Below are 26,047 nucleotides of genomic sequence, written 5' to 3'. Positions count from 1 at the left end.
ACAGCATACCCATCTATATTTGTAGTCTCCCTCTCCTGTGACTGTCTGAAGAAGGGTTTCGACCCAAAACATCACCCATTCATTTCTCCAGAGATGCTGTGTCCCAATTAGTTCATCCAGCATTGTGTTGATCTTCCATGTAAACCACTATCATAGTTACTTCCCCTACACATGGCAGTGTTGGCACAATGCTTTTGTGCATAGCGCACCATGAGTCAGAAGAAGGGTCTCGTCCTGAAACATCGCCTTTTCCTTCGCTCCTTAGATGCTGCCTCACCCGCTGAGTTTCCTCAGCATTTTTATGTACCTTCAATTATTCCAGCATCTGCAGTTCCTTCTTAACCATTACCACTCACGTGGCTTCCTGGAGGGATGCATCCTTTTGTTATTTGAGAATAAGCTTCTCAATCCCAGGAGCAGGAGGAACCAAAGATCCTATAGCATCTTTCGGAGGAACCGAGCAAGACAATGTTTTAAGAAGGGTCTCGACCCGAAACGTCACCCATTCCTTCTCGCTAGAGATGCTGCCTGTCTCCTGAGTTACTCCAGCTTTTTGTGTCTATCTAATGTGTTGGACAAGACTAATTCAGACATTTAGTGCTGGGCTGTGGCTTGCAGAGTGACAGGTTATTTTCTAACCAAAGGGAAACCACATAATAATTGCAACTAGACACAAAATGCTGGAATAACTCAGCGGGTCGGGCAGCATCTCTGGAGAGAAGGAATGTGTGACGTCGAGACCCTTCTTCAGAGCTACTTCAATAGCTACTTCCCCACAGCCATCAGGCTATTAAACCTGGCTCGGACAAAACTCTGATTATTAATTACACATTATCTGTTATTTGCACTTTATCAGTTTATTTATTCATGTGTGTATATATTTATATTATGGTATATGGACACACTAATCTGTTTTGTAGTAAATGCCTACTATGTTCTGTATGCTGAAGCAAAGCAAGAATTTCATTGTCCTATACAGGGACACATGACAATAAACTCACTTGAACTTGAGATGCTGCCTGACCCGCTGTTAATGTTGATATCAGTTTTCTACTCGATGTTTGCATCAAAGATCCTACTATAGGATATTTGGTTTGCATTTGAACAGAGGTATTGTACCTTGGTCAGTGCCACGTGACTCGACTGATGATTATCCGGAAGCGACGCAGAGCGGGACTCATGCTCGAGTTTCCATAGCAACCGAGCTGCGGCCTACGTGGAAGAGATGAGCCTGGGCCTCACGTTTGCTCGTTTCGGGAGGTCAGCGACCGCTCGGCTGCTGCGGGCGGCGGCCTCTGGATGGCCGCGCCCGGTTTTCCATGCCGGTGCTGGTCGCGAAGGCGGGCGGTTCGCGGTGCAGTGCAGAGGTCTCCGGACCGGCCGGGGACAGCGGGCCACCGTGGGCGCAACCCAGGCCTCTGCCACACACTATCAGTTGATCTACACCTGCAAAGTGAGCTACTAACCCGGAGGGTAGTTCACTCTCCCGCTGTAGCCAGGGAGTCGCAACTAGTGTGGATAAATTATTGTCTCCAGAGAGTAACCTGGCAGGCGGGGGAAAGCAGATATTAACCCGGTAAAGCCTCAGCAAGGAGGGTTTCATCCTGATCTTAGTTGCTGTCTGTGTGGAGTTTACACAGGATTATCCAGGTGATCGCATGGTGCTCTTCCAAATTGGAACGATGTGCAGATATTGGTTTATTATTGCCACCTGCACAGATACAGTTATGTTATCCCACTCTCGCATCCACTGCTTACACACTAGGGCAAATTTTACAGAGGCCGATCAAGCTAGAAATCCACAAATCTTGGGAAATGGGAGGAAACCAGAACATCCAGAAGAAACTCACGTGGTCGCAGAGAGAACATGCAAACTCCACACAGACACCACTTGAGGTTGTGAATGAACCTGTGTCTCTGGCACTGTAAGGCAGCAACTCTACTGGGTTTAATTGGAATAGGGTGATTTCACTAAAGGTCACTGGAGCGTAGATCCGCACCCACGTGACCAAAATTCTCAAGTGGAGGACACTCGAGGGTTCGGTACATGTTAGTGGATGGGAAAAAACGCATTTTCCCACCCGTTAAAAACATAGAAAACGGCGAGGTTGTGAGCTGCAATTTACTGTGCCAGTCGGGGTGACCGTGAGGCACAGCTACCTAGATTTACAGGGAAAAAAAAGATAGCAAGTAAGGTAAATTCAAGAGGGAACTGAAGGTGCCAAACCGGCGGAAATGAACAGCCGACATTTGCCGTGGATATTTACAGGTCCAAAATATCGGGAATTATCGCGTTTGCTCGCTGAATTTATCAAAAGTAAGTTAATAATGCCTTACTTTTGATGAAATTCAGCGAGCAAACGCGATAATTCCCGATATTTTGGACCTGTAAATATCCACGGCAAATGTCGGCTGTTCATTTCCGCCGGTTTGGCACCTTCAGTTCCCTCTTGAATTTACCTTACTTGCTATCTTTTTTTTTCCTGTAAATCTAGGTAGCTGTGCCTCACGGTCACCCCGACTGGCACAGTAAATTGCAGCTCACAACCTCGCCGTTTTCTATGTTTTTAACGGGTGGGAAAATGCGTTTTTTCCCATCCACTAACATGTACCGAACCCTCGAGTGTCCTCCACTTGAGAATTTTGGTCACGTGGGTGCGGATCTACGCTCCAGTGACCTTTAGTGAAATCACCCTATACTTTGAGAGCCAGGGAAGACTATCATAGAAAGTTACAACACGGAAACAAGCTATTTGGCACATCGTTTATATCATTGAACATACACTAATTCTAACCAAATCTTTTCTATGAATCCCTTCCTCGGTTCTACCACTCATCTGCGCACACAATTATTCTACCAACCTCTGTGTTTTGTGGATGTGGGAGGAAACTGGATCAGTCAGAGGAAACCCATGTGGTCACCAGGAGAACATGCAACTCCATACATACAGGCACTGTAGGTCAAAGATCTTTGCTGTAGGTCAGATTGAATCTTGGCTGTTGTGCTGTGAGGCAGCAGATCTACTATCTGCACCACTGCAATGCGCACAACGACTCTGTTGTGATCTACATTAATAATATGGGGACATTTGTGGGGATATGGGGAAATTCTTCTTTAACCTTTGAGTTTATACAGGGCAATTAGAGGTTGAATGGCCTGTGTTCAATATCCAGTGTTTATTTGGAAAAGAGCACAAGATGAGGGGAATGGGTGGTTGTGTGTGGGAAGACAGGTTTGTTGTCAAGTATAGAATGGAAAATAGAATCAGGCATAAAGACAATGTAAGCGGTGACTTGGGCATTTCCTGTTAACAATGTAGGGATATTTTATCTTGTTTCAGGTGTGCAATGCAAGATCAGCAAAGAGGATTTCCAAGCTTGCTTATCACAATGGAGTGGTTATTGTAAAGTGTTCTGGGTGCAACAATCATCATATTATAGCAGACAATTTGGGATGGTTTTCAGACCTAGAAGGAAAAAAGTAAGTTCCATGTTGTTTGGTTAAAATAGTGTAATTTTACTTACAATTTCAGCAAATTAGTGGGGCTCAATATTGGCATCTTCACTCTCCATCAATTGCAAAGTTTTCTTCTGTTACTTCTTTTTCCTAAATGGGATAGCGATGAACTGTAAAACAAAAATAGCCAGGAGTGATTGAAATGCAATGACCAGATTTGCACAAAATCACCTGGGTATGTTTAGTAAATTGTCATGAAAAATTAACTGTTTTCAAGTAACCTTGTCTGTATTTCTACTTATTGTCAACTATAAATAGACTTTTATAAGGCCATAACCTTCCCTATTTCTCTCAACTCCTCATTGCGGACATTGGACTTTTTCTCTGGAACTGGTACGCTACAATGTCGTTCCTCAAGCTGAACTGCAACTTTACTCTGTTCTGCAAACCAAGTTTTCAGTTAACTGTTAAATATAAAATGAGAGTATCGCGTTTAAATATCTGAACTTAATGTGGTTCAATTGTCCTTCACCTTCTAACCCCTCTCGAAGTTTCTTTGATCGTTAAAGCACCATTTTAATTTTATTCTTTTGCTAATGCCATCAGGAATATTGAAGAAATATTGGCTGCAAGAGGCGAAAAGGTTCATCGAGTGATTGGTGATGGCTCTCTGGAAATTATGACAGATGTTAAAAGTGATAAACCTGGAGATTCAGCTGAGGGAGACATTTCTAAGGGCCACCTGAGCTCTGGAGATCAACCTAAATCCTGATACTGTTGCCAGCATAGAACGTTTTGGTGAAGGAGATCATCACTGGGGTCCCTGGAATTACCTCTTTATTTGAGTTCAGCTGATCTGAGGAAAATTCCACAAAGTATGACATTGTCCACCAATAAGCTTAAACGACTGCAGATGACACATTAAGCCTGTAGTCTATATAATCTGCAGTAGCAAGAGGTTCAAGAAAGGATGAGGGTAGCAGGTGCATGAAAATACCAAATTGTAGTTCGCCTCCACAAGTCATGCAGTATCCTTACTGGAAATATCCTGCCAATACTTCATCATTGTGGAGCAGCTACATCTCACAGACAGCAGCACTGGACAACTCACCACCTTTGCCAGGTCCATTAGAGATGTGTCCATGTGTGCACGTCTGTAAATAGTTTGAACAAAGCTTTGGAGCCAGCAGACCTCAACGATGTCTAAGAAGAATTATGAAGTAAAATATGCAAGCCAAAGATATGTATTTTTCTAAGTGTATTGAATTGTTCCTTCAGAAATAAAGACAGCCTTTAGAGAAGCTCATTCACAGGAAGAGTAGCAGATTCGCTTGTTCAATATTGTCTGACATTGCTCTGAAAAAGGAAGAAATTAAGATAGAACAGTTCAGTTCTAAACTGAATTTTAGAAGTTTATCTGAAATGAAAAAAAAGATTGCCAGTTTGCATCGCCATAATTTTCAGGCAAATTGTAAATGAAGATTGTAAGTCTCGACTGTTTTTTGTCATTCGTGTCTGCTTGTCTATGGATAGAGTTTGTAATTACAAAATCTGTCAATACTTTGTAGAATTATAATAAAATAGCATAAAATACAACCTAATTTTGAAATTCATTTGTTTCTTATGGTAAGCTGTCACTCAGCTAGATGGTCTGCAACAAATATTAAGATGCCATTATATAATTCATTATCATGATTCTATTCACTGTTCCATTCTGATACATATTTAATTTTACTACTTGAATTTTAAGTAACTCAGCGGGTCACACAGCATCTCTGGAGAAAAGATGTAGGTGATGTTTCGGGTCGAGACCTTTCTTCATTTGATGCTACCTGTCCCGCTGAGTTACTCCAGCATTTTGTGTCTATGGAGATGGCAAGACCTCACCAACATGGCGCGCCCTCATCAAGAGGCAAGACCTCACCAACATGGCGCTCCCTTATCAAGAGGCGAGACCTCACCAACATGGCGCTCCCTTATCAAGAGGCGAGACCTCACCAACATGGCGCGCCCTTATCAAGAGGCGAGACCTCACCAACATGGCGCTCCCTTATCAAGAGGCGAGACCTCACCAACATGGCGCTCCCTTATCAAGAAGCAGGACCAGGACCTCACCAAAATGGCGCTCACTTTTAACGGACAGCTCGGCTCGCCATAGAGAAAGCGATCCGTTCGGGCCGCAACTCCAATCGGCCTTGTCAGGAGGCGGGCTGTAGGGCAGCAGGGACCAGGGACCGAGGTTGGGGGAGCACCGTGGCCGCGGCCTGAGGTGAGTTGTTCTGAGGGTGAGGGGTGGTGAAGGCCGCATGGTGTTCCCCACCGAGGTGACGGGCCGAAGAGCAGGCGGTAAACGAGGGGCAAAGGCGGGTGAACCTAACCGGCGTTGGAGGTCAGAGATCCACTTCTGAACCTGTGCGGGTGGGAGGGACGAAATGGGGGATGGATTTGAGACAAGAGTCAAGAGAGTTTTAATTGTCATGTGTCCCAGATAGGACAATGAAATTCTTGCTTCTTGGTCCTCCAAAATATTCCAAATGGAATTTAAACTGGAGGTGGTGAAGGGAGGGCTTAAGCCAGAAAGGGTTATTGGGAAGAAGGAGCTACAACATAACATATCATGTAAACGTAATACAGAACAGGAGATAAAAGTTCAGTGTGTGCGTGTGCAGAGGCAAGGTCAAAAGCTTTGTTTGGCATGCCGCGCAATCAAATCGGATAACATTGCACATAAATACAATCAACCCAAACTCAAGCACGATTAAGAGAGCAAAGAGAAAGCTGCAGAGTGCAGAATATTGTTCTCAGCATTGTAGTGCAGCAGTTCCAGAGACAAAAGTCCAATGTCCGAAATGATGTAGGTTGGTGAATGGAATAACCCTAGTTTATGGAAGGACCGTTCAAAAGTATGGTAACAAAGAGGAAGAAGCTGTTCCTGAAAATAGACACAAACTGCTGGATTAACTCAGGATTAACAAGCAGCATCTCTGGATAGAAGGAATTGTGACGTTTTGGGTTGAGACCGTTCCTGGGTCTGGTGGCGTGTGATTTCAAGCTTCTGTCTGACTGGAGCAGGGAGAAGGAATGGCTGGGATGGGAAAGGCCCTCCATTGTGTTGGCTGTTCTCCCAAGGCAGTGTAATGGAGTCAATGGTTGGGTGTCCGGTCTAAGATGGGCACTACGTTCACAGACTGAATTGAAGATGTTCTGCACTCCTTGGCTGCCTCAATGACAGCTCAGTGATGTACAACTCTTGACTCTGATTTGGAATGGTGAAGACTGGGACACGAGGAACTGCAGATGATGGAATGTTGAGCAAAGCACATGGTGCTGTAGGAACTCAGCAGGTCAGGCAGCATCTATGGAGGGATTGAGCAGGTAACGTTTCAGGTCAAGACCTTCAGACTATGTGGTGTTTGCACGCTCTCCCCTTGATAATGTGGGTTTTCTCCGAATGTTCCTGTTTCCCCACCCCCCACCCCCCACATTCCACAGGCGTAGATTGGTAGGTTTGTTGGTCACTGTAAATTGTTCGTAGGTGAGTGGTAAAATCTTGTGGGAGTTAATGGGAATATGGGGATAATAAAATAGATTAATGGGATGATAGGTGGATGCATGTTAGTGTGGGCTTGGTGGAGCAAAGGATCTGTTTTGATATTTAAGGCCTCCAGGGCCCCGTAGAAGCACAAACACAATCTTCTGCTGATGCTCCCCTACAAAGGGTCCGGGATCTTAAATGTTAAGCCTGTTTCTCTTTCCACAAATGTGAACCCAGTCTGTTGATTTCACCAACATGGCGCTCCGCTCAGATATTCAACGTCCCAATAAAAAAATCCATGGCATCATTGTGCGGAAAGTTATTATCCCTGCTGCCTTGAACCTCAATCTGACTCTTGTAACATTTATTCCATGGGGGGTTGTTTGAAGCACTTTAAAAGGTATTTTGTTGGGTTTTAAAGCACTTTAGAGTATTCTGAGATTGTTAAACACACTAGAAAATAACGCAACCCTCAATTGGTACCCCTCCCTCACTTTCTGTGTGTTTCCTAACTATTTTTCCTCTTTCCAATAGCAACATGCACTTGTACAGCACCTTTCATGATATTATACACTCCCAATGCACTTTATAAGATATTAAGTACATCTGAGGCAAGTCCAATCTGGTAACATGACAGCCATTTGTTTTTAGCAAGTTCCCACAAACCTCGTTGTGATAAAACCAACTTGTGTTTATAGTGACGCTGGTTGAGGTAACTATCGTCAAATAGTATAGTCAGATTGTCTAATATCTACTTGACTGGGCAAAGCCACCGTAGTTTAATGCTGTGAAAGAACCCTCAGCAGTCTATGTTCAATCATCAGGACTGGATCCCAACCTTTGCCCTTTTGAAGAAATCACATCAAACCCTCCAACTTTAGGTCATTAGAGGAGTGGTTCCCAACCTGTTTTAGCTTATGGCCCGCTTGGATTATTTTAATTTTTCTGTGCCCCCCCGCCCCCTTGACATTATTAGCAGAAAAAAGTACTTCAATATTATAATATCTTCCATAAAAATATCAGTGTCTATTAATTGCACATATATTCTCTTTTATTCTATTCTACAAACATCAAAAATATTTCAACTACATAGATTTAAATTTAATAGAACTGAAATTTAGTAGGCAACTGGGTGGTAGCTCTGTGGCCCCCTTCATTGAACCTGTGGCCCCCTGAATCCCAAATTTTTTCTGTGGCCCCCCCTGAAATTTGCCATGGCCCCAGGTTGGGAATCACTGCATTAGAGTATTGCTGTGAACAATACACTATTGTCATCAGATCTGGGCTATACAGGAACTATGATACCAAATTAAACATTAGGGGAATGCCAGAGAAACCACCTCCCCTCTCAGCCTCCATCATTCTTCCACCTACACTACCTACCCAAGTCTCCCTCCACCCCTCAAATCCCAGCCCGCGCCCTTGTGTTTCCCTAACCTCCCTCTTTCTGATACAGAACGGTTTGTCCTCAACAGAGGCCTTGCCTATATGCCCCTCTTCCCCCACTTCTAGGAGTTCCAGGCCCGCCATGATGTAGAGTTCTTCCTCCACCTCCGAGCCTTTTTTTCCATAGGAAGGAGTCCTCGCCACGTCACTTATCCATTTTCTCCAGAGATGCTGCCTGACCTGTTACTCCAGGACTTTGTATCCATTAGGGGAAAGCCACTCCTGTTGAACTGAACAACAACTGTAGCAAAGAAGGTGTTGAAAATGTTTTGATAACATGCTGCTTGCATATTGTGACTTTTGTCCGTGCAGGGAAACAAGTGGGGAATGTCGCAGCAACGGATGCTGCCTCAAAGTAAAGAGCTCCTGCTGCAGTCCTACAACAAGAGGTTGAAAGACGATATCAAATCTATTCTGGATAACTTCACAGAAATCATTAAAAGTGCTCGGGTACGTTGCAATCAATGTGGAACAAATTGTGTGCACGGGTGTTGTGCAAAAGAGCCTTCATTTCATTTAAGATGAATAATTTAAGATGCTTTTTGCCCCCAATGGTGCATCAAGATTCTAAAATGCATGTGGGCAAGATTTTCAGTAGTAGTTGTCTGAAATCTACATGCATAGACTGAGGATTTAACAGCACACTATGCATGCTCTATTTTTCTGGTTGACAGGTTGGGTTCCATGCTGTGGGGGAACAGCACAGAAGAGATTGCAACCCAGGAGAAATGTGTAGGAAAGAACTGCAGATGCTGGTTTAAAACAAAGATAGACACAAAATGCTGGAGTAACTCAACGGGACAGGCAGCATCTCTGGAGAGAAGGAATGGGTGATGTTTTAGGGTCTGGACCTTCTGAAGAAGGGTCTTGACCCGAAACATCACCCATTGCCTCTCTCCAGAGATGTCGTGATGGATTATTTATTAAGGGAATTGAGGGTGATGGGGATTTGGGTAAGCGGGACAGATCAGCCGTGAACCTCTGCTGTTTCCTCATGTGGATCATTGATGGGTTGAGTTGCTGGTTTACAGTGATGTGAATGAGGGGTGAACCTTGTTTCACTATTCATTGACCTAAGAAGTAGCAAGCTGCCAGCTATCTAGAACCACCAGTTCTTGCAGACTTGATGTGGATTCCCAGAATCTCTGAACTAAAAGCTGAATCTTATCTTGCAGGTCGAAGATGAGACACAGGTCTCCCGCGCAACTCAGTGTGAGCAGGATCACTACGAGATGCACGTGAGAGCAGCAAATATTGTACGTACCAACAAGCTCAAACGCACAATTTTGTCAGCATGGTTTTCTTTGTTCTGTCTCACTTCTTGGGCTCTGGTATGTGTCCCACCCACACTAACCCTCACTGGGGTACGAGTCCCACACACACACACACTGATTCCGGTTCCATGAGCATTGATCAATCTCATAAGGACCAATCTCACATAGATATCATTTGCTCTTATATTGGGGAAGAAATTCCATGAAATATTCCGGGTGTTTCCCTTTTTAGATTTCTTTGACCTTTAACATGCTTTGCCAATAGCTGCCTGTTTGATAGATTTTTATCCAGGTCATCATATCTCCATGTGTGGCTCGCTCTTTAGTTTGATTAGCACACTTTTGCCTACTTCTTGCGAATGAAACATAAATAAACCAAAGGAATAATTAAATCTCAAGCCGGGTGTTGAGCAGCCAGGTTGTTGGCCCTGCGTCAATGTCTGCCAGGCCCTGAGCTCCACTTGGTGGGTGGTAGAGCGGGCACTTGGAGATGACATGGTTGGCTGTCTGTTGTTCTGCTCCGCATTCACAGGCTGGGCTCTGGCGGAGTCCCCAGCTCCACATGCTGGCATTGAAACGCCCAACTCCAGTACCAAGTCTGTTGTGCTTCAACCATGCTCCTCTTTTGCCGAGCCTTGGTTAAAGATTCGGGGAAGTATATTGTTGATGATGAGTCATTAAGCCACTTGAGCAATATAGGAATCATTTGCTTTAGCAAAGTCTGCATGTAGAATATTTTCACCCAGACTGACACTGACATGGCAGCTGACTTCAATGGAAGTTCCAGACAAACAATAAAACTCCAAGTGAAACCTAGAAACTAAATAATTGATCATGAAAAATACCTGAAATAGGAGGATTACAAAGCAGCACCAGATTAAAAATCATTGGTGTGAAACATTAGCTCAATGCTGTCACCGCTGGCCCGCTGAATATCTCCCAGCAATTTTTATTACAGCTGAACACAATATTACTCGTTATCTTTGGAACCATAGAAAGCTAGAATTCGTTCCTCTTCTAAATTGTGATGAATCCATAAATTTTTATGTAAGGATTTGGACTAATACTTAAAAGCAATTTGGCGGGTAATGTTTCCTTAATATTAACTAATATCCAATTCCTGACTTATTTTCATTATGCTATCTTAATGGAAGCTTTCAATGTAAATCCATCACCCTGTAATTACATTCTATGTTTGGGGATCTTATTTTAAAGAACTACATGTCATTTATGAATATGAACAATATTTTGTAATAGAAAAGTAAAGAATGAGAGGAATCCATTAAAAAAAAAAAAAGAAATGTAACTGGATTATTCAGGGATGATGTCTGGAAGCGCCCACTCCTTCACACAAAAGGTAGTGAAATTGTGGAACCCAGTAGTCCAAAACGTTGCACAAGGTACAAATCAGTTGAAAATGTTTTAAGCCAAGATTGATTCATTTTTGTTACGTAAAGAATATGGATTAAAAAAGAGTGGAGAGTTGAATTTATGATATCTGATTGAATAATGAGACCTATTCAGCGAGATGAATGCACTGCTGTTTCTGGTTAATAGTTTCAAGCAGTTGCAAGGCTTTCTGTTTCTAAATCCCTCCCAGCAGACTGTTAGTTTAAAAAAAGGAATTAACTGCAAATCCTAGTCCAAGCTTCCCTCACCCACATCCCTAATGCAGGAGGACTTCACTTGTCTTGACACTATGGGAGTAATGCATAGAAAAATTGGCTTGGAAGATCATAAGTGATCGGAGGAAATTTAGACCATTCGGCCCATCACGTCTCCTCCGCCATTCAATCATGGCTGATGTATCTCTCCCTCCTAACCCCATTCTCCTGCCTTCTGCCCATAACCTCTGACACTGGTCTATCACTGGTCTTTTCTATGCTGCCTTGCTTTAGGTACGTGCCGGGGAGTCTCTGATGAAGTTGGTGTCGGACCTGAAACAGTTCCTGATTCTGAACGACTTTCCCTCGGTGAATGAAGCCATTAACCAGCGGAAGCAGCAGCTCCGGAATCTGCAGGAAGAATGTGACAAGAAGCTGATCACCCTGAGAGATGAGATTGCGATCGACCTGTACGAGCTGGAAGAAGAATATTACTCCTCCAGGTACAAATAGCACAGGACTACCCTTACTCAGCCTTGAACGTGTCTGAGCAGCCGCAACGGGGGCGCTGACATACTCCGCAGTCTCACCTCCTCAGGATGTAACACTTTCTTAATCCCACAACTTAATATTCTTCTATCGCCAAATTTAACATGCTGAGGTTTTTGCGTTGTAATATTCTTGTACTGATTCCATTGCACCAGTGTATTTCCTTGATGTGAGAAGGGGTGTCTATTCAACAGTTTCTATAATGCAAAAGGCAGACACAAAAAAAGTAACTCACTGGGTCTCGACCCGAAACGTCACCCGTTCCTTTTCTCCAGAGATGCTGCCTGATCCGCTGAGTTGCACCAGATACTTGTGTCTGTCTTGGATTTAAACCAGCATCTACAGTTCCTCCCTAGAGGCCTTCAACCCTCACCCTTTCCATAATGCAGTTTATTATCAATCTCTTAAGTCATGCCCTGGAAATAGAAATCTTTCTTTCTTTCCCACATATTATACTTTGTGTTTGGGTTGGGGCTGTTTGAAGCACCTTTGCAGTACACAATCATCAGCTGACTACAGTCTCAATCTGAACACAATGGGTACTTTTACAACCCCTACCAGTCAGTGCCTATTAGCTCTGTGTAGATACTTGTATATGAGGGTCAGGGCAGCTGCTATATATTTTTTTTACACACACTTCTTCCTCATTCCAACTCTTGTCTGATATTAATTCCTGATCCACAGCGGGAAATCATTTTTACGTTGTTTACATGAAAAGTCTCTTGTGCAACCCTACCCGCTCTTCTACCACGACTTTTTAAACAAAATGTACGGATCCTTCACAAGGAAACCGTGGGGTACCAATAGCCTGCTTGGAGGAGCAAACCCAGCTGAGGATGTTTGCCAATTAGTCAATCTTCAAGCAGAAGGGGGGTTACCAATACAACTTTGAAGATCGTCCTGACTGCTCTAGCACCTGTTAGTTTGCCATTCCTGTCTCCTTGTGCAAAGGGCAGTGAAATTTAAAACACACATTTCACTTGAGGCACTACTGTCCAACAAACCAGCGCCATCATTTTGGATTCTGGACAGAATTTTCCTGCCCCATTTTATGCAATGATGTGATTTTTTTTTAAGCACAAGCTCGAATTTTACATATCTCGCTATAATATAATCTTACACGTTACCTATGCACTAAACCTATTATCAAACGTTATAACGATGTGTGTGACACAAATTCCTGTGTCATAATTTTAGTGGAAGGGATGTATTCCTATGTTTGTTTGTTTGATGTACAATGACAATGTGGCCATGAAGAGACAGGCGGTTACATACCACACTCCATTTTTAGATGAGCAGTATATTAAAGGGAATTCAATCTAACTATAATCAATGGCACAAAGCATTTAATACATAATAATCACTGCAGTTACATTTTATATTATATCATAAAATATTTTTATATTGTTTGTATGCTGTAAAATGGAAAAAAAAACGTTCCTAAGTTAAAATTGTTGAAATTGAAGAGCTGTATAATTCAGAACCTCATCCATTCCACATTGAAATGGGCGATAATACCAGCAGTGCTAATATTCGTGTGTTATAAGCATTGAACCTGCTTTACATCCCATCACGTCACTGGCTGTGAATTCCTTGTGTAACTCGTGTCAGTTCTGCCAATTGCCTGATTATCCCCTGTTATAACTGCTGCAGGTTGCTTGCTCATCTCGTTCTGTATCCTGTGGCATATCCGAGTGGCGTCTTAACAGAATATTAGCCTTAAGCGAGCCACAGGGCCCAGAATGTTCAACCCAAAGTAATGCTGTGTGCACAACTCCTGCTGCACAGTGCACCCCCCGTGATATTGCAGTGTTCTGAGCTGTACGCCCCCAGTATTCCATGCCTTTCCAGATACTTCTCCCATTGCAGACACCTCGCGCTTTACACGGAGGTTGCGTGTTTGAAACGCAGTCCGTAATTCAAAAATGCGCAAATTAAACAAACACGCGACTACGCTGTCACCGGTAAATTTGGGATCTCCAGTTCACTCCCACACTCCAAACGCGTTCACATTTGTAGGTTAATTGGCTTGATAAAATAGTAAATTGTCCCCATTGTGTGTAGGATAGTGTTAGCGTGTGGGGATCGCTGGTCGGCAGTGGGCCGAAGGGCCTATTTCCGAGCTGTATCTAACTAAACTAAGCATTGCTGATGCTATTCCAGTGAAACACATTCTTTACATTTTAAAGCTTTTTGTCACTGAGCATCTTCATCTTAAAGCACGGACTGAAAGCTTAACTTACCTTAATTAATAGGTCCTTCGAGTAGTGGTGTCCAGGATGAATGTTGCATTTAATAATTGTCATTTAAATCTTGTGCCTTGTTCATTGTTCCCAGCATTTTAAAGAAAGTTGTTTTTATTTCTGTACTTGTTTATTTTTTAATTTATATATAATTTAGACTGGATGCTTAATTCTGTTACACATTCCAGCATCCTGCATTAAAGATTCAACATTTTATATACTACCTAAATAAAGTTAAAACATGCAGATTATTGATTTCCAATTCCTGTGTTTCCATTTAATGTTACACCTCATCTAATTTAAGTTCTACCAACTTCCCACTTGCCATTTGCTTTCTATTGAGTTACTGTTCTAAGTTGTCTTTAAAAAAAAAAAAAGTAATAAGCTTTTAAGCAGAAGTTGTGGTGGTAAATTCACAAAGAAGTCCACAGTTGAAAATGATAGCTTTTATCCGTGTTATTACTGTTTGCTGATGACTTGTATCATAGGGAGAGGGGTGCTGCTTAAGTGGGACAGCGTTGACGGAGCTTTAAAATGTATCTAACCTGTGCTAATCCAGCTGAGGTATTTGATATGGTCTCTGAAGTGTACGGTTTAAAAGCTTGCTTTCTAACAAAGAACTCGCGTTCCACAAGAACTTGCATTAGTTTGAAGCCTTTGATGCAACAGTAACTTAAAAAGAATGGGAGAATGGGGAAAAACATTGAATTTGATGGACACTGAGAATGTTTGTGCACCTATCCTTGTACAAGGACCCTTCAGTTCCCCAGGTCTAGCTGTGACCCTGTGAGTAGCTTCTTGCTTCTAAGATATGTGCAACAAAAAAAAACAGGGTAGTACTGAGGGTGGCACTGCACTGTCATTTATTTTGGATGAGTTGTTTGAGTTCTTAGAGTTGTCGTTCTAAAAAAAAAGTAATTAGCTTCTAGGCAGAAGTTGTGGTGGGAACGTCGCAAAGAAGCCCACAAGTCTTGAAAACGTCAACTTTTATTGCTACTATTACTGTTGTCTGATGACGTATCACAGGGAGAGGGTTGAAGGCCTCTTGGGTGTAAAAGATTCCATGGCACTGATTTAAGCAATAGCAGCGGTACATTGATACCTGGCCAATATTTATTTCTTAACCAACAAGTCCAAATAAAAAATACCGTGTGGGCCATTATTGCATTGCTGTTTGTGTTCTTAAATTGGCAGACTCCTAATTACTACTGCTGACTGAACCTGCGGGTATTGGCATTCTTGTGTACACTGGTTGATGACAGTAGGTGTGTAAATACAGCAGGGTGGTTGAGAAAGCAAACATTCATCCAGGGCCTCAGTGAGCCCACACCTTGAGTGCTGTGTACAGTTTTGGTCTCCCTGTCTGAGAAAGGATGTTCTTTCCATGGAGGGACTGCAGCAAAGGTTCGACAGACAATTCCCTGGGATTGACTGGTACATAAGGCTAACATGATTGGCACATCAAGGGCGATTTGGACAATTGGGCTTACCTTTGCTGGAGTTGAGAAGAATGAGGGGACCGATTGAAACTTCAAGTTTCTGACTGGAATAGACACATACAATGAAGATGTTCTCAATGGCAGAGATGTCCAGAACCAGGAATCGTAGAGTGGTCATGAAGGGCTGAGATGAGGTGAAATATTTTCAATCAGAGAATGGGCGACCTGGATTCTCAATGGAGGTCAAATCATTACATATAGTCAATAAGGAGATGGATGTGGTTGTTATGGGTGGGTCAAGGGAAAAGGAGGAGAGTGCAGGAACAGGGTTTGGATGTTCATTTATTGAATGGGAGATCAGCATTCGAAGGGCCAAATGGCCTCATCCTGCTTCTGTGTTAAAGATATTCTGTTGGAGGTCCTGAGCTATTGAAAGGCACAACAGAAATGCAAGTTCTTCCCTATCTTTGTCACTAACTCCCTTTATTTTTATTTTTTATTTTTTTTTGTTGCTCGTACTCTTGCCTCGTTCTTACATCCGTTGCTCTTCTTTCTTACGCCATCTTTGTTCGTGGCAAGCTACAGCCTGTGGGACGGTGCTGACCTCCCACTCTGCGAGGCGTACCGGAGACGGGAGGAGGAGGGGGCGCTCACGCCGGAAGAGGAGATGGCGACGGAAACCGTGCCCCCTGCCGCGCCGGTGGCGGCGGCACCGGGAGAAGCCAACGACGGAGCTGCCATCAATAGCGCCGCCTTGCAGCCGCAGGTGAACGGCCACAGGGCGGGCACCCCGGACCCCGTGTGAAGGGGGGAGACGGGGAGCCTCTAGACAGGGCAAGTGAGATCGACCAAGGCCCTGTCCTCAGCGAACAAAGCTTCACCGCAAACGGAGCAGCAACACAGACAAGTGAAAGCATCACTGCACTGCTCATGCCTCCACTAACACTGTTCACAAGATGCTATTGACCGGGCAAATGCGTCAATGTACAAAATACTCTAATGTGAAACTGTAAGGTTGTAGCTGCAGAACTAGACGGCCCTGCTAGCATGAGAGAGAGAGAGAGATGGATTTGTCACACAGGTGGGTTCAGCTTAGGGGGATAACAGTGACTCGCCCCATATTTTGCTCCTGGTCTCGCCAATTGAAGGGCAACAGGTGAAGTGGGTAAGGCTGGTTATCCTTTGCTCAAAGTCCAACTTCTCTCCAACGTTCCCCTAGGGACAGGGTGTCTTTACCGTCCTCCCCGAAATCTTTTACCTCCTTTCAGATGCTGAACAATCCGCTGTCTATTTTCTCAAAGGGAGACTTTCTTTTGACTGCTGTTTGGTTAGTTATTGTTTTTCACCGTGAGTGTCAATAACAGGGATCTCATGGCATTGTCTGATGTGTGTGCTGTGTAAATGTAATGAGTAGTTTCATTTAGTTGACCAACCAAGAGGGACAGTGAAGCCTGATGTAGGAAACATTAATATACTCTTAATTTCAAAGAGCTTAACATCACGAGAGTGAAAGAAGGTGAAAGCGATTTAGCGCAACGCTGCCTTGAAGCTGAATGACTAACCTCAGAATCCTCAACAGTATTACTTGGCACAGTCTTAGTGTCATGAGTTTTGACCTCTTTAAAAAGAGAAGTCTCGTTGACTTTGCTCAATAAATTTATTTCCCTATCTAAAGGGCTGTACCAGCAGAATAACGTTGTGGAACATTTTGAAATTGATAGTAAATTTCAATCAAAGACTTTGTCCTGTGTTATTGTTTTATCCTATAGATTCTCATTCAAGTTAAACCATGGTTGTGAAGTCAGTGACCCACAAGATTAGCGAGCGCTGGGGGTGGCTGTTTGTAATGGCCTTTTCCTTCGTGGTGAAGAAGTTAGGGTTCTCTTCATGGCTCCACCTGTTCTGGGGAGAGAGGATGGATTGGAGGGGAAGGGTGGGGGGCAATGCTGGAAGAATCGGCTGGCATAACTGGTCCACTCCACTACCTACACACACGATGATGCTTTATTTACAGGCCTTCCAAGTACTGTGTGTGTGTGTCGTGAGAGTTATCCATTCAAACATGGCATGGGATGAGGAATTTGAGGATGTCTCATTATCTTGGCACAATGAAGAACGAAAACACTGAACATTTCTCATTATAATTTCTGGAATTTCTGACTGGAGACAAGTCAAACTTCAGTCATCCAAGGATGGCTGCAAGGACCGCTGTTAAAGAAATTGGCTGATTCTAAACTGGTTGATAACGGCACTGGTGGAGCCGAGGGTCAATGTTTTCACATAAAGGGTAGTGGGTGTATGGAATGAGCTTCCGGAGGAGGTAGATGAGGCAGGTACTGTCACGATGTTTAAGAAACATTTGAATATGTACATGGCAAGGACAGGTTTAGAGAGGTATGGGCTAAATGCAAGCAGGTGGGATTCGTGCAAATGGGACAGTTGGTGGTCGGTGGGCAAGTTGGGCCAAAGGGCCTGTTTCCACACTACAACTATTAGTTCATAAACACACAGATTGGGTTTATCTGAGATAAAATGGCCCCAACATCGATGCACTCCTTCTCTCTGACCAAGAGGCGTTTACTCTGTAGTTCCCCAGCTGTGGTATAACACCTCCCCATGACTAATCTAATGGTGCAGTGTCGCACTGCTGTCTCTCACTACCCCTCAAAGTACACGAGGAGCTGTGGAGGAAGTGCCAGCGTGCGTTAGGTGTTCAAACCTTGAGCCAGACTTGAATTCACAAACTAAATCATGGAGTGAAGGGTGGCTTTGAGTTGGGCTTTGAGCAATGACTACATACAAGGGAATTACAATGGTTTAAAAATAAATACTAACTCCGTTTAATACTAGTTCTGAACGAATACTTTTAATACACTAAATTTAAATTAATTGAAGGGTCAGGTAAGGGACATGCGCAGTAATTGCAGCCACTGGTACAGAGAAGGAGCAGCGGGGGAAGTATCCGTTAGGAAGCAGCAGGCGATGGCACCCACTATTCCGTTTCTGACGTTCCGCTCCGCAGGTAGGAACGGTGGAAGTTCAGACGGTCCTGAAACTTAACGAGGTTATCTGGCCCAGTGACCAGCGTTTTGTCCAGGTCCACGTTAAATCCGTTGTCTTTGTACATCCCACATTTACTTAAATCATCAGAGATTTTCCGAGATATTGAAAAGTAGCTGGTCTGGAATAAGAACAGATTGGTTAGGTTGAGTCTGAGGGGAAAGATAGAATTCAGCCCTGAGCATTCGCCTCCTCATTAAATCTGCAGCAAACTCTCAGTGATCACGCAGATTCCCCTTCTATCCCGGTCCAAATTCCAGCTCCAACACTTCAACAACAACATCCCCAGAAGAGCAATGATTTTGCCTCCTTGGGCAAAATAATAACTACAGATATCATGCACATTGGCTTCTGCTTGGGTACAAGTTGTGGTCTCAAAGTATGAATGTACAGGGTTGGATTGTTACACAAGTATGGGTTTCATGGGCATTGAGTTAGAGTCACACACCCCCACCCCCACCCCCCCCCCCCCCCCCCTCCCTCACTGGGGTACAGGTCCCACACACACACTCACACACTGACCCTCACTGGGGTACAGGTCACACACACACACACACACACACACACACACACACACACACACACACACACACACACACACACACACACACACACACACACACACACACACACACACACACACACACACACACACACACACACACACACACACACACACACACACACACACACACACCACACTCACACACTGACCCTCACTGGGGTACAGGTCCCACACACACACACACACACACACACACACACACACACACACAGTCACTGGGGTACAGGTCCCACACACACACACACACACTGACCCTCACTGGGGTATCCGTTCGATAAATTATGAATCTGAAATTGGACTGTTGACTTCAATAGATTATTAAAACATTAACAGACACCACAGTAAAGCAGCTGATGTCAGAGATTACTTTGCTTACCGGCATTTCATGAACAGTTGGCTGCTGACTCCCATAGATTTGGTTGGTTGTTCGATATATCGGATTAAGAGGTCGGGATCTACAGTATCAGTCAGGCAACAAAAATGCAACTTATTGGAACGATTGTAAAACATCATATATCTATATTAAGCCCATTACTGAAACCAATGGTTATTCAGCCCGTCCTGCCCACCCATCTGCTCTCAGACTGTACATTGTTCTAGGGTGATCCCTGGGTTCCTGCCCTGTCCGAAGTGTGTAATGGTGGGAGCCGTGTAGGAGATGAGGACTGGACGGGAAGTTATGCATAAATGTTCATCCAGCTGTGGTTATCACCAGATGTGAGCATTGTTGGCAATTAAAAGTTCATAAGTGATGGGAGCAGAATTAGGCCATTTGGCCCATCAAGTCTACTCTGCCATTCAATCATGGCTGATCTATCTCTCCAACCTAAACCCAATCTTCCTTCTCCCATAACCTCTGACACCCGTACTAATCAAGAATCTGCCTGTCTCTGCCTTAAATATATCCACTGACTTTGCTTCCACAGTTTTCTGTGGCAATTCTTGCATATTTAACTCTTATAAGAAAAGGGCAAAATGGAAAAGGAAGGATGGGGTGGCCCAGATAATAAAGAACGGGATAAAGGCAGCAGAGCCAAAGGATCTTAGCCCAGAATGCTTCAACGGAACTGAGAAAGGATTTGGAGCAGAAATTATTGGAGGCAAGAAAGAAACAAAATGCTGGAATAACTCAGTAGGTCAGGCAGCATCTCTGGAACATCAGAGGTTGAGGGGGGATCCAATAGAAGTAATTAAAATTATGAGAAGCATAGATATGGTAGACACTCAGAACCATTTTTGTCCCAGGGTGGAAATGTCTACACTAGAGGGCGTGGCTGTAAGGTGAGAGAGGGAAAGTTTAATGGGGATGTGTGGAGCAAGTTCTTTTACACAGAGGATGGTGGTGGAGGCAGGTACCAAAGTGGTGGTTAAGAGGCTTTTAGATAGGCAATGGAAGTGCAGGGAATAGAGGGATATAGATCAGATGAACTAGGCATCTTGTTATTATGGGTCGACGGGCCCATTCCTGTGCTGTACTGTTTTATGTTAATATAGTTGACATTTGGGGTCATCACTCCAAAGATGCTGCCTGACCCGTTGAGTTACTCCAGTATTTTATGTCTTTCTTTGGTAAACCATCATCTGCAGTTCCTTGTTATTAAATTATTGTGCTGTGAGGAGTGCGTGGTCTTAGACTGCAGTGGTAATGCAGAATATAATCTATAAAGTTGGCATCATGTTCAGGGTCACAGGGCCTGTCCCTGTGCTGTACACTTCTATATTGACTCGTATCGGGGGGGGAAACATGACTATAAGATAGACACAAAAAGCTGGAGTAACTCAGCGGGACAGGCAGCATCTCTGGAGAGAAGGAATGGGTGACGTTTCGGGTCGAGACCCTTCTTCAGTCTAGTTAGGGAAACGAGAGATATAGATGACGATGTGGACAGATGAAGAACAATGTATCAAATACATGCAAAATAGTAACAATGATAAAGGAAACAGGCCATTGTTAGCTGGCCATTGTAGGGTGAAACGAGAAGCTAGTGGAACTTGGGTGGGGGAGGGATGGAGAGAGGGACTGCCTATATTAATATGGTTGCAGAAGATCCTACAAACATTGATTACTCTGCCCCCTGCTGATCCATTTAGATTCTGCAAGTCTTCAGGAAACTCTTCACATGTTGTCACCCACAGGGAAGTCCCTGCATAGATATCGTCAGCCTGCTGGAGATTCCCAGTGAATATTGACACACTCCTGGGAACCTCCTACAGTCACAGTCACAGGGATAGGATATAAATACCATCAGCTCGGCAACCCTGTGCTGCTGCAGGGTGTGAAAGATTAATATCACAGTTGCAGTATCTGCTTCAAACACCAGCAATGGGAAATGCCAATGTTCATATCCAGCTGCAAACAGGGGAACGCAGACACATCCATGATCAACACACACTTAAAGCACTGGGATCTTCGGAATACCAGCCCCTGTTTGAATCCCTGCAGAACCTGCTTTACACGTCTTATCGTTTCGGAAGGAACTGCAGATGCTGGTTTACACCGAAGGTAGAAACAAAATGCTGGAGTAACTCAGCAGGACAGGCAGCATCTCTGGAGAGAAGGAACGGGTGACGTTTCGGGTCGAGACCTTTCTTCAGTCTGAATACGCGTCTTGATCAGAAACGTCATCCACGTCATGCACATAATTACTAGCATTTTTATCAAATTATCTGGTGTTAAATTATGCCGTCAGACAGAATATGCTTCAGTTGTGAAGCTGAGGTCACTGGTGCATACCCGAAGCAAGCTACAGACTCTATTTTCATATCGATATCTTGTGCATAACATAACCTTTGAGAACTTTAGCTATGTTTTGTATTTCTTCAAGATCTTTGTTAGCTAAAATCCCCCTCTCACATTTTCCTTGTATATCTTTACCTACTGTACATCGCAAGGAATTTTACGGACATCGTCAGTTACTTTGTTGAAAACCTGGAAGTTATTCACTAATGTTTCGCCACGTTTCTCAAGGGAAGTGATAGCTTGTGGGAAGTTTGCAAAATTGGAAGCAATAACCACAAGGTCACGGAGGAGGGAGTTTTTCTGCACGATTTCACTGCACGATCCTGACTGCAGCAGATTTTTCTTCAAAACAATTGACGATTTCTTTTATCTTTTCAAAATTTGCAGCATAGTAAAGTATAGCAGAGAGCCATGTACCCCACCTAGTCAAAACGGGCTGAGGAGGTAGCGGAATCTCGGGTGCCATGTTCTTGAACAATTGCTTTGAAGAAGATTTTCTTGACATTGGAAACTAGGCGATCGACATTTGGAAACAGGCTACATATGTGCTTGGCAATTCTATGAAGTCCTTGAGCTAAGCATGTCAAATGCAACATTTTGGGGAATAAAACTTTAAGAGCACGAGCAGCTTTTTTCATGCACGGAGCTGCATCAGTCACAAACAGAAGAACATTCTCGTGTTTTATACCTTCTGGCCAAAATACAGCAAGTGAAGATGTAAACAACTGAGAAATAGTTGAACTGTTTGACTTCTCCAATACTTCCGATGTCAACAAATACTCCTTTGATGGTTGACCTGCCTCTAGTGTACCGACGACCACATTGACAACATATCTCCCCACAGCATCGGTTGTCTCGTCTATTGAGATCTATATTTTGTTGCGTGCAACTTCATTTCTAATTTTCTGCTCAACAATGTTGAAGTTGCTGTCAACATAATTTTTCCGTAACGATGACTCGCTTGGTATAGGTTCCTCTGTGTATTTCTCTAAAAAACCTCTGAGAGACTTGTTTTCCAATTTCCACAGTCGAATTCCAGCTTCAATGAATGCCCTGCACAGATCACTCGAAAACTCAGATTTGCAACTGGAGCCAGCAGTAAATGTAGTGAGGGGACAAGCTTGGGTAGTCTACACTCCAGTGGTATCAACATTGACTTCTCTAATTTTAGATAGCCCTTGTCTTCTCCCTCCTCCCCCTCACCCTTCCCAGCTCTCCTTCTAATCCTACTATCTCCGCCTCTTCCTTTCTTTTTTGCGCCCCCCACCCCTCCCCCACATCAGTCTGAAGAAGGGTCTCGCCCTGAAACATCGCCTATTCCTTCTCTCCATAGATGCTGCCTTACCCACTCGATTTTTCCAGCATCTGCAGTTCTTTCTTAAATAGATCTTGGAGAAGACTGAACCAGCGGTCAGTGACACGAACAAATGAATGGCCGATGATGGCGCCCCTGGTTTCGCCCCGGTGGTGGAAATTTTCTTGTAAGTTATACTATGTTAACACGTTAATAATAACATTAATATTAACGTGTTAACATCGAGAACGTCATTGTAATCACGATACAACTAGAGAAAATAGCACGACCTTTTAGCAAAAGGCAAGAGAAAAAGCTGATTTAGGCACTCGATAGTGAAAAAGGCATTATCTTGGTAAAATCATCAAAAAAGCATGAAAAGGCACATGGCATTTATGACAAAATCCTGGCTCTAGTTATAAACAACTTGTCTGCAAAAAAGAGAAGAAAATAAAAAAAACTGCAGATACTGGAAATTTGAAGTAAAAACAGGAAGTGTTGGAACCACTCAGCAGGCCCACAGCATGTGCGTAAAGAGAAACAGGTAACGTTTCAAGTCAAAGACATTGTGGGCCGAAGGGCCTGTTCCTGTGCTGTACTGTTCCATGTTCAGAGACCCTTCATCAGGATTTGACCACAGCACCAAGTCTCTCACCCCTTTACCTCCAGAGTGGAGCCTGATGCATATTTGCTGGATGTTACTTTTGTATCCTACCAGCCTCTGGGTTTGCCATTTCTACTGCCGCCATTAAGATTCAATCACCTCTCCTCAAGACTCCCTGGTCTGCCCTTCCATCCCCACCAACAACTTCCCTTTTTAATGGACTTTCCAATGCAACTGCGGGAGATGCAACGGCCGTCTTTTCTCTTTCCACAGATGTTGTCTGACCTGCACAGTGTTCTCCAACATTTTCTGTTGTCATTTTTGTCGACATATTCTTGAGATTCCTTCCCCTGAACTAAATTCCTTGGATCCCCTTCCCAGGGATCTGACGGTCAGAACCTTTTTTCCCAAGGTGGGAACGTCCAACTCCAGAGGCCACAGCTATAACTTGCAGACCACCGAGTCTGTGCTGCCCAATGATGCACGTACACTAGATCCTATCCTTACACACAAGGTACAATTTACAATTTTACTGAAGCCAATTAACCTACAAACCTGTATGTCATTGGAATATGGGAGGTAATTCCAGAACAAGGGGTCACAGTTTAAGGATAAGGGGGAAATCTTTTAGGACCGAGATGAGAAAAACATTTTTCACACAGAGAGTGGTGAATCTCTGGAACTCTCTGCCACAGAAGGTAGTTGAGGCCAGTTCATTGGCTATATTTAAGAGGGAGTTAGATGTGGCCCTTGTGGCTAAAGGTATCAGGGGGTATGGGGAGAAGGCAGGTACAGGATACAGAGTTGGATGATCAGCCATGATCATATTGAATGGCGGTGCAGGCTCGAAGGGCCGAATGGCCTACTCCTGCACCTATTTTCTATGTTTCTATAAGGTGAGAAGGGGGAAGGAAAGTTGAATGGAGATGTGTGGGGCAATTTTTTTTTTTTGCACTGAGGCTAGTGGAGGCGTGGAATGCATTGGCAGGGATGGTGGTGCAGGCAAATACGATAATGGTCTTTAAGGGGCTTTTAGACGGGCACATGAAATTCATTGCCACTGAAGGCTGTGGAGGCCAAGTCAGTGGATACATTTAAGGTGGAGATTGATAGGTTCTTGATTACTGCAGGTGTCAGGGGTTTTGGGGAGAAGGCTGGAGAATGGGGTTGAGAGGGAAAGATAGATCAGCCATGATTGAATGGCAGAGTAGACTTGATGGGCCGAACGGCCTAATTCTGCTCCTATAACTTATGAACTTGGAAGTGCAGGGAATAGAGGGATATGAGATCAGATGAGATCAGTTTAACTGGGCAACATGTTTGGGATACTGAGTTGGATGATCAGCAATGATCATATTGAATGGCGGTGCAGGCTCGAAGGGCCGAATGGCCTACTCCTGCACCTATTTTCTATGTTTCTATGAGACAAACATTGTGGGATGAAGGGCCCCGTTCCTGTGCTGTACTGTTCTCTGATCTCCCTCACTATTTGGATCACCCACTCCCAGTATGTATCCCTGAGATGATACACACTGGTTGCCTATTTCCACATCCCCATTCCCCAAAATTCACTTCCATGCTTCTTTCTCCTTAATTCTATTGCATATATCACATTTCTTTCCCTGTATACAATCGATGTAGCCCATTTCACGTATTAAATTCCTTCCTTGAATAAGCAAGCACCGTGGATCCCACTCGTTTGATCCCATTTCAGCACAGCTCTGGAGGTCTCTCACTACATCCCGTTCGTTAGATCCCAGGGTCTGGATCGCTTTCCCTGGATAACGCCCCCAAAACCTCGCCGGATGGATCAGCCCGGTGGCCCTGCCATCCACACGGGGAAACTGCCCCCCTCGGCCGCTCGCTACCTGTAACCCTGGAAGATGTTGGGATGCTCGAATCTGTCGGGGACGCCCGGTTTGACCCGGTAATAATGGCTGGTCCGTGGCGAGGGAGGAGGCTCCGGCGCCGGCTTCGGCTCCAAGTATTTCACCGTGGGCTCCTTCACCCCGCACAGATCCATGGCGGGAGAAACTGCAACAGCGGCCCGTCGCCAGGCAACGCGCCCGGCAACGCAACATGGACTGTAAACAGGAAGCGGAGAACCGCCCAATGGGACAGACAGTGTCTCATGGAGGACCTGGGGCTCCCTCTTCTGGGGGTCCCACACACACACACACACTGACCCTCACTGGGATACAGGTCCCACACACACACACACTGACCCCCACTGGGGT

General features: G+C 44.2%; 3 protein-coding genes across 7 annotated transcripts; 2 read left to right on the top strand and 1 right to left on the bottom strand.

Annotated features, from left to right (window-relative positions):
- The first annotated feature begins 1,167 nt into the window (after nucleotides 1–1,167).
- Nucleotides 1,168–5,058, top strand: dnlz (DNL-type zinc finger). Its single transcript, XM_055660297.1, has 3 exons — nucleotides 1,168–1,453; nucleotides 3,342–3,481; nucleotides 4,064–5,058. The coding sequence occupies exons 1-3, from the start codon at nucleotides 1,226–1,228 to the stop codon at nucleotides 4,227–4,229; spliced, it is 534 nt and encodes a 177-aa protein (XP_055516272.1). The 5' UTR covers nucleotides 1,168–1,225; the 3' UTR covers nucleotides 4,230–5,058.
- A 510-nt stretch (nucleotides 5,059–5,568) lies between these two features.
- On the top strand, nucleotides 5,569–17,285 carry med22 (mediator complex subunit 22). 5 transcript variants are annotated; one of them, XM_055660294.1, is made up of 5 exons: nucleotides 5,569–5,726; nucleotides 8,751–8,888; nucleotides 9,614–9,694; nucleotides 11,611–11,819; nucleotides 16,133–17,285. In XM_055660294.1, the coding sequence occupies exons 2-5, from the start codon at nucleotides 8,766–8,768 to the stop codon at nucleotides 16,350–16,352; spliced, it is 633 nt and encodes a 210-aa protein (XP_055516269.1). In that variant the 5' UTR covers nucleotides 5,569–5,726; nucleotides 8,751–8,765; the 3' UTR covers nucleotides 16,353–17,285. The 5 variants fall into 5 exon arrangements, with proteins under 5 accessions (XP_055516269.1, XP_055516266.1, XP_055516270.1 ...); XM_055660291.1 differs by having other exon boundaries at nucleotides 16,127–17,285; XM_055660292.1 differs by having other exon boundaries at nucleotides 5,709–5,846; nucleotides 16,127–17,285.
- Nucleotides 17,286–18,199: 914 nt separating this feature from the next.
- On the bottom strand, nucleotides 18,200–25,949 carry LOC129712100 (piercer of microtubule wall 1 protein-like). Its single transcript, XM_055660296.1, has 3 exons — nucleotides 25,679–25,949; nucleotides 19,549–19,627; nucleotides 18,200–18,728 (listed from the first exon to the last, which is right to left on the bottom strand). Exons 1-3 carry the CDS (start codon nucleotides 25,831–25,833, stop codon nucleotides 18,540–18,542), a joined length of 423 nt encoding a protein of 140 aa, XP_055516271.1. The 5' UTR covers nucleotides 25,834–25,949; the 3' UTR covers nucleotides 18,200–18,539.
- Between the last annotated feature and the right edge of the window lie 98 nt (nucleotides 25,950–26,047).

Source organism: Leucoraja erinacea, chromosome 31 (genome assembly GCF_028641065.1).
Source record: "Leucoraja erinacea ecotype New England chromosome 31, Leri_hhj_1, whole genome shotgun sequence".
Classification (NCBI taxonomy): domain Eukaryota; kingdom Metazoa; phylum Chordata; class Chondrichthyes; order Rajiformes; family Rajidae; genus Leucoraja; species Leucoraja erinaceus.
This window is presented reverse-complemented; position numbering and strand designations above follow the sequence as displayed.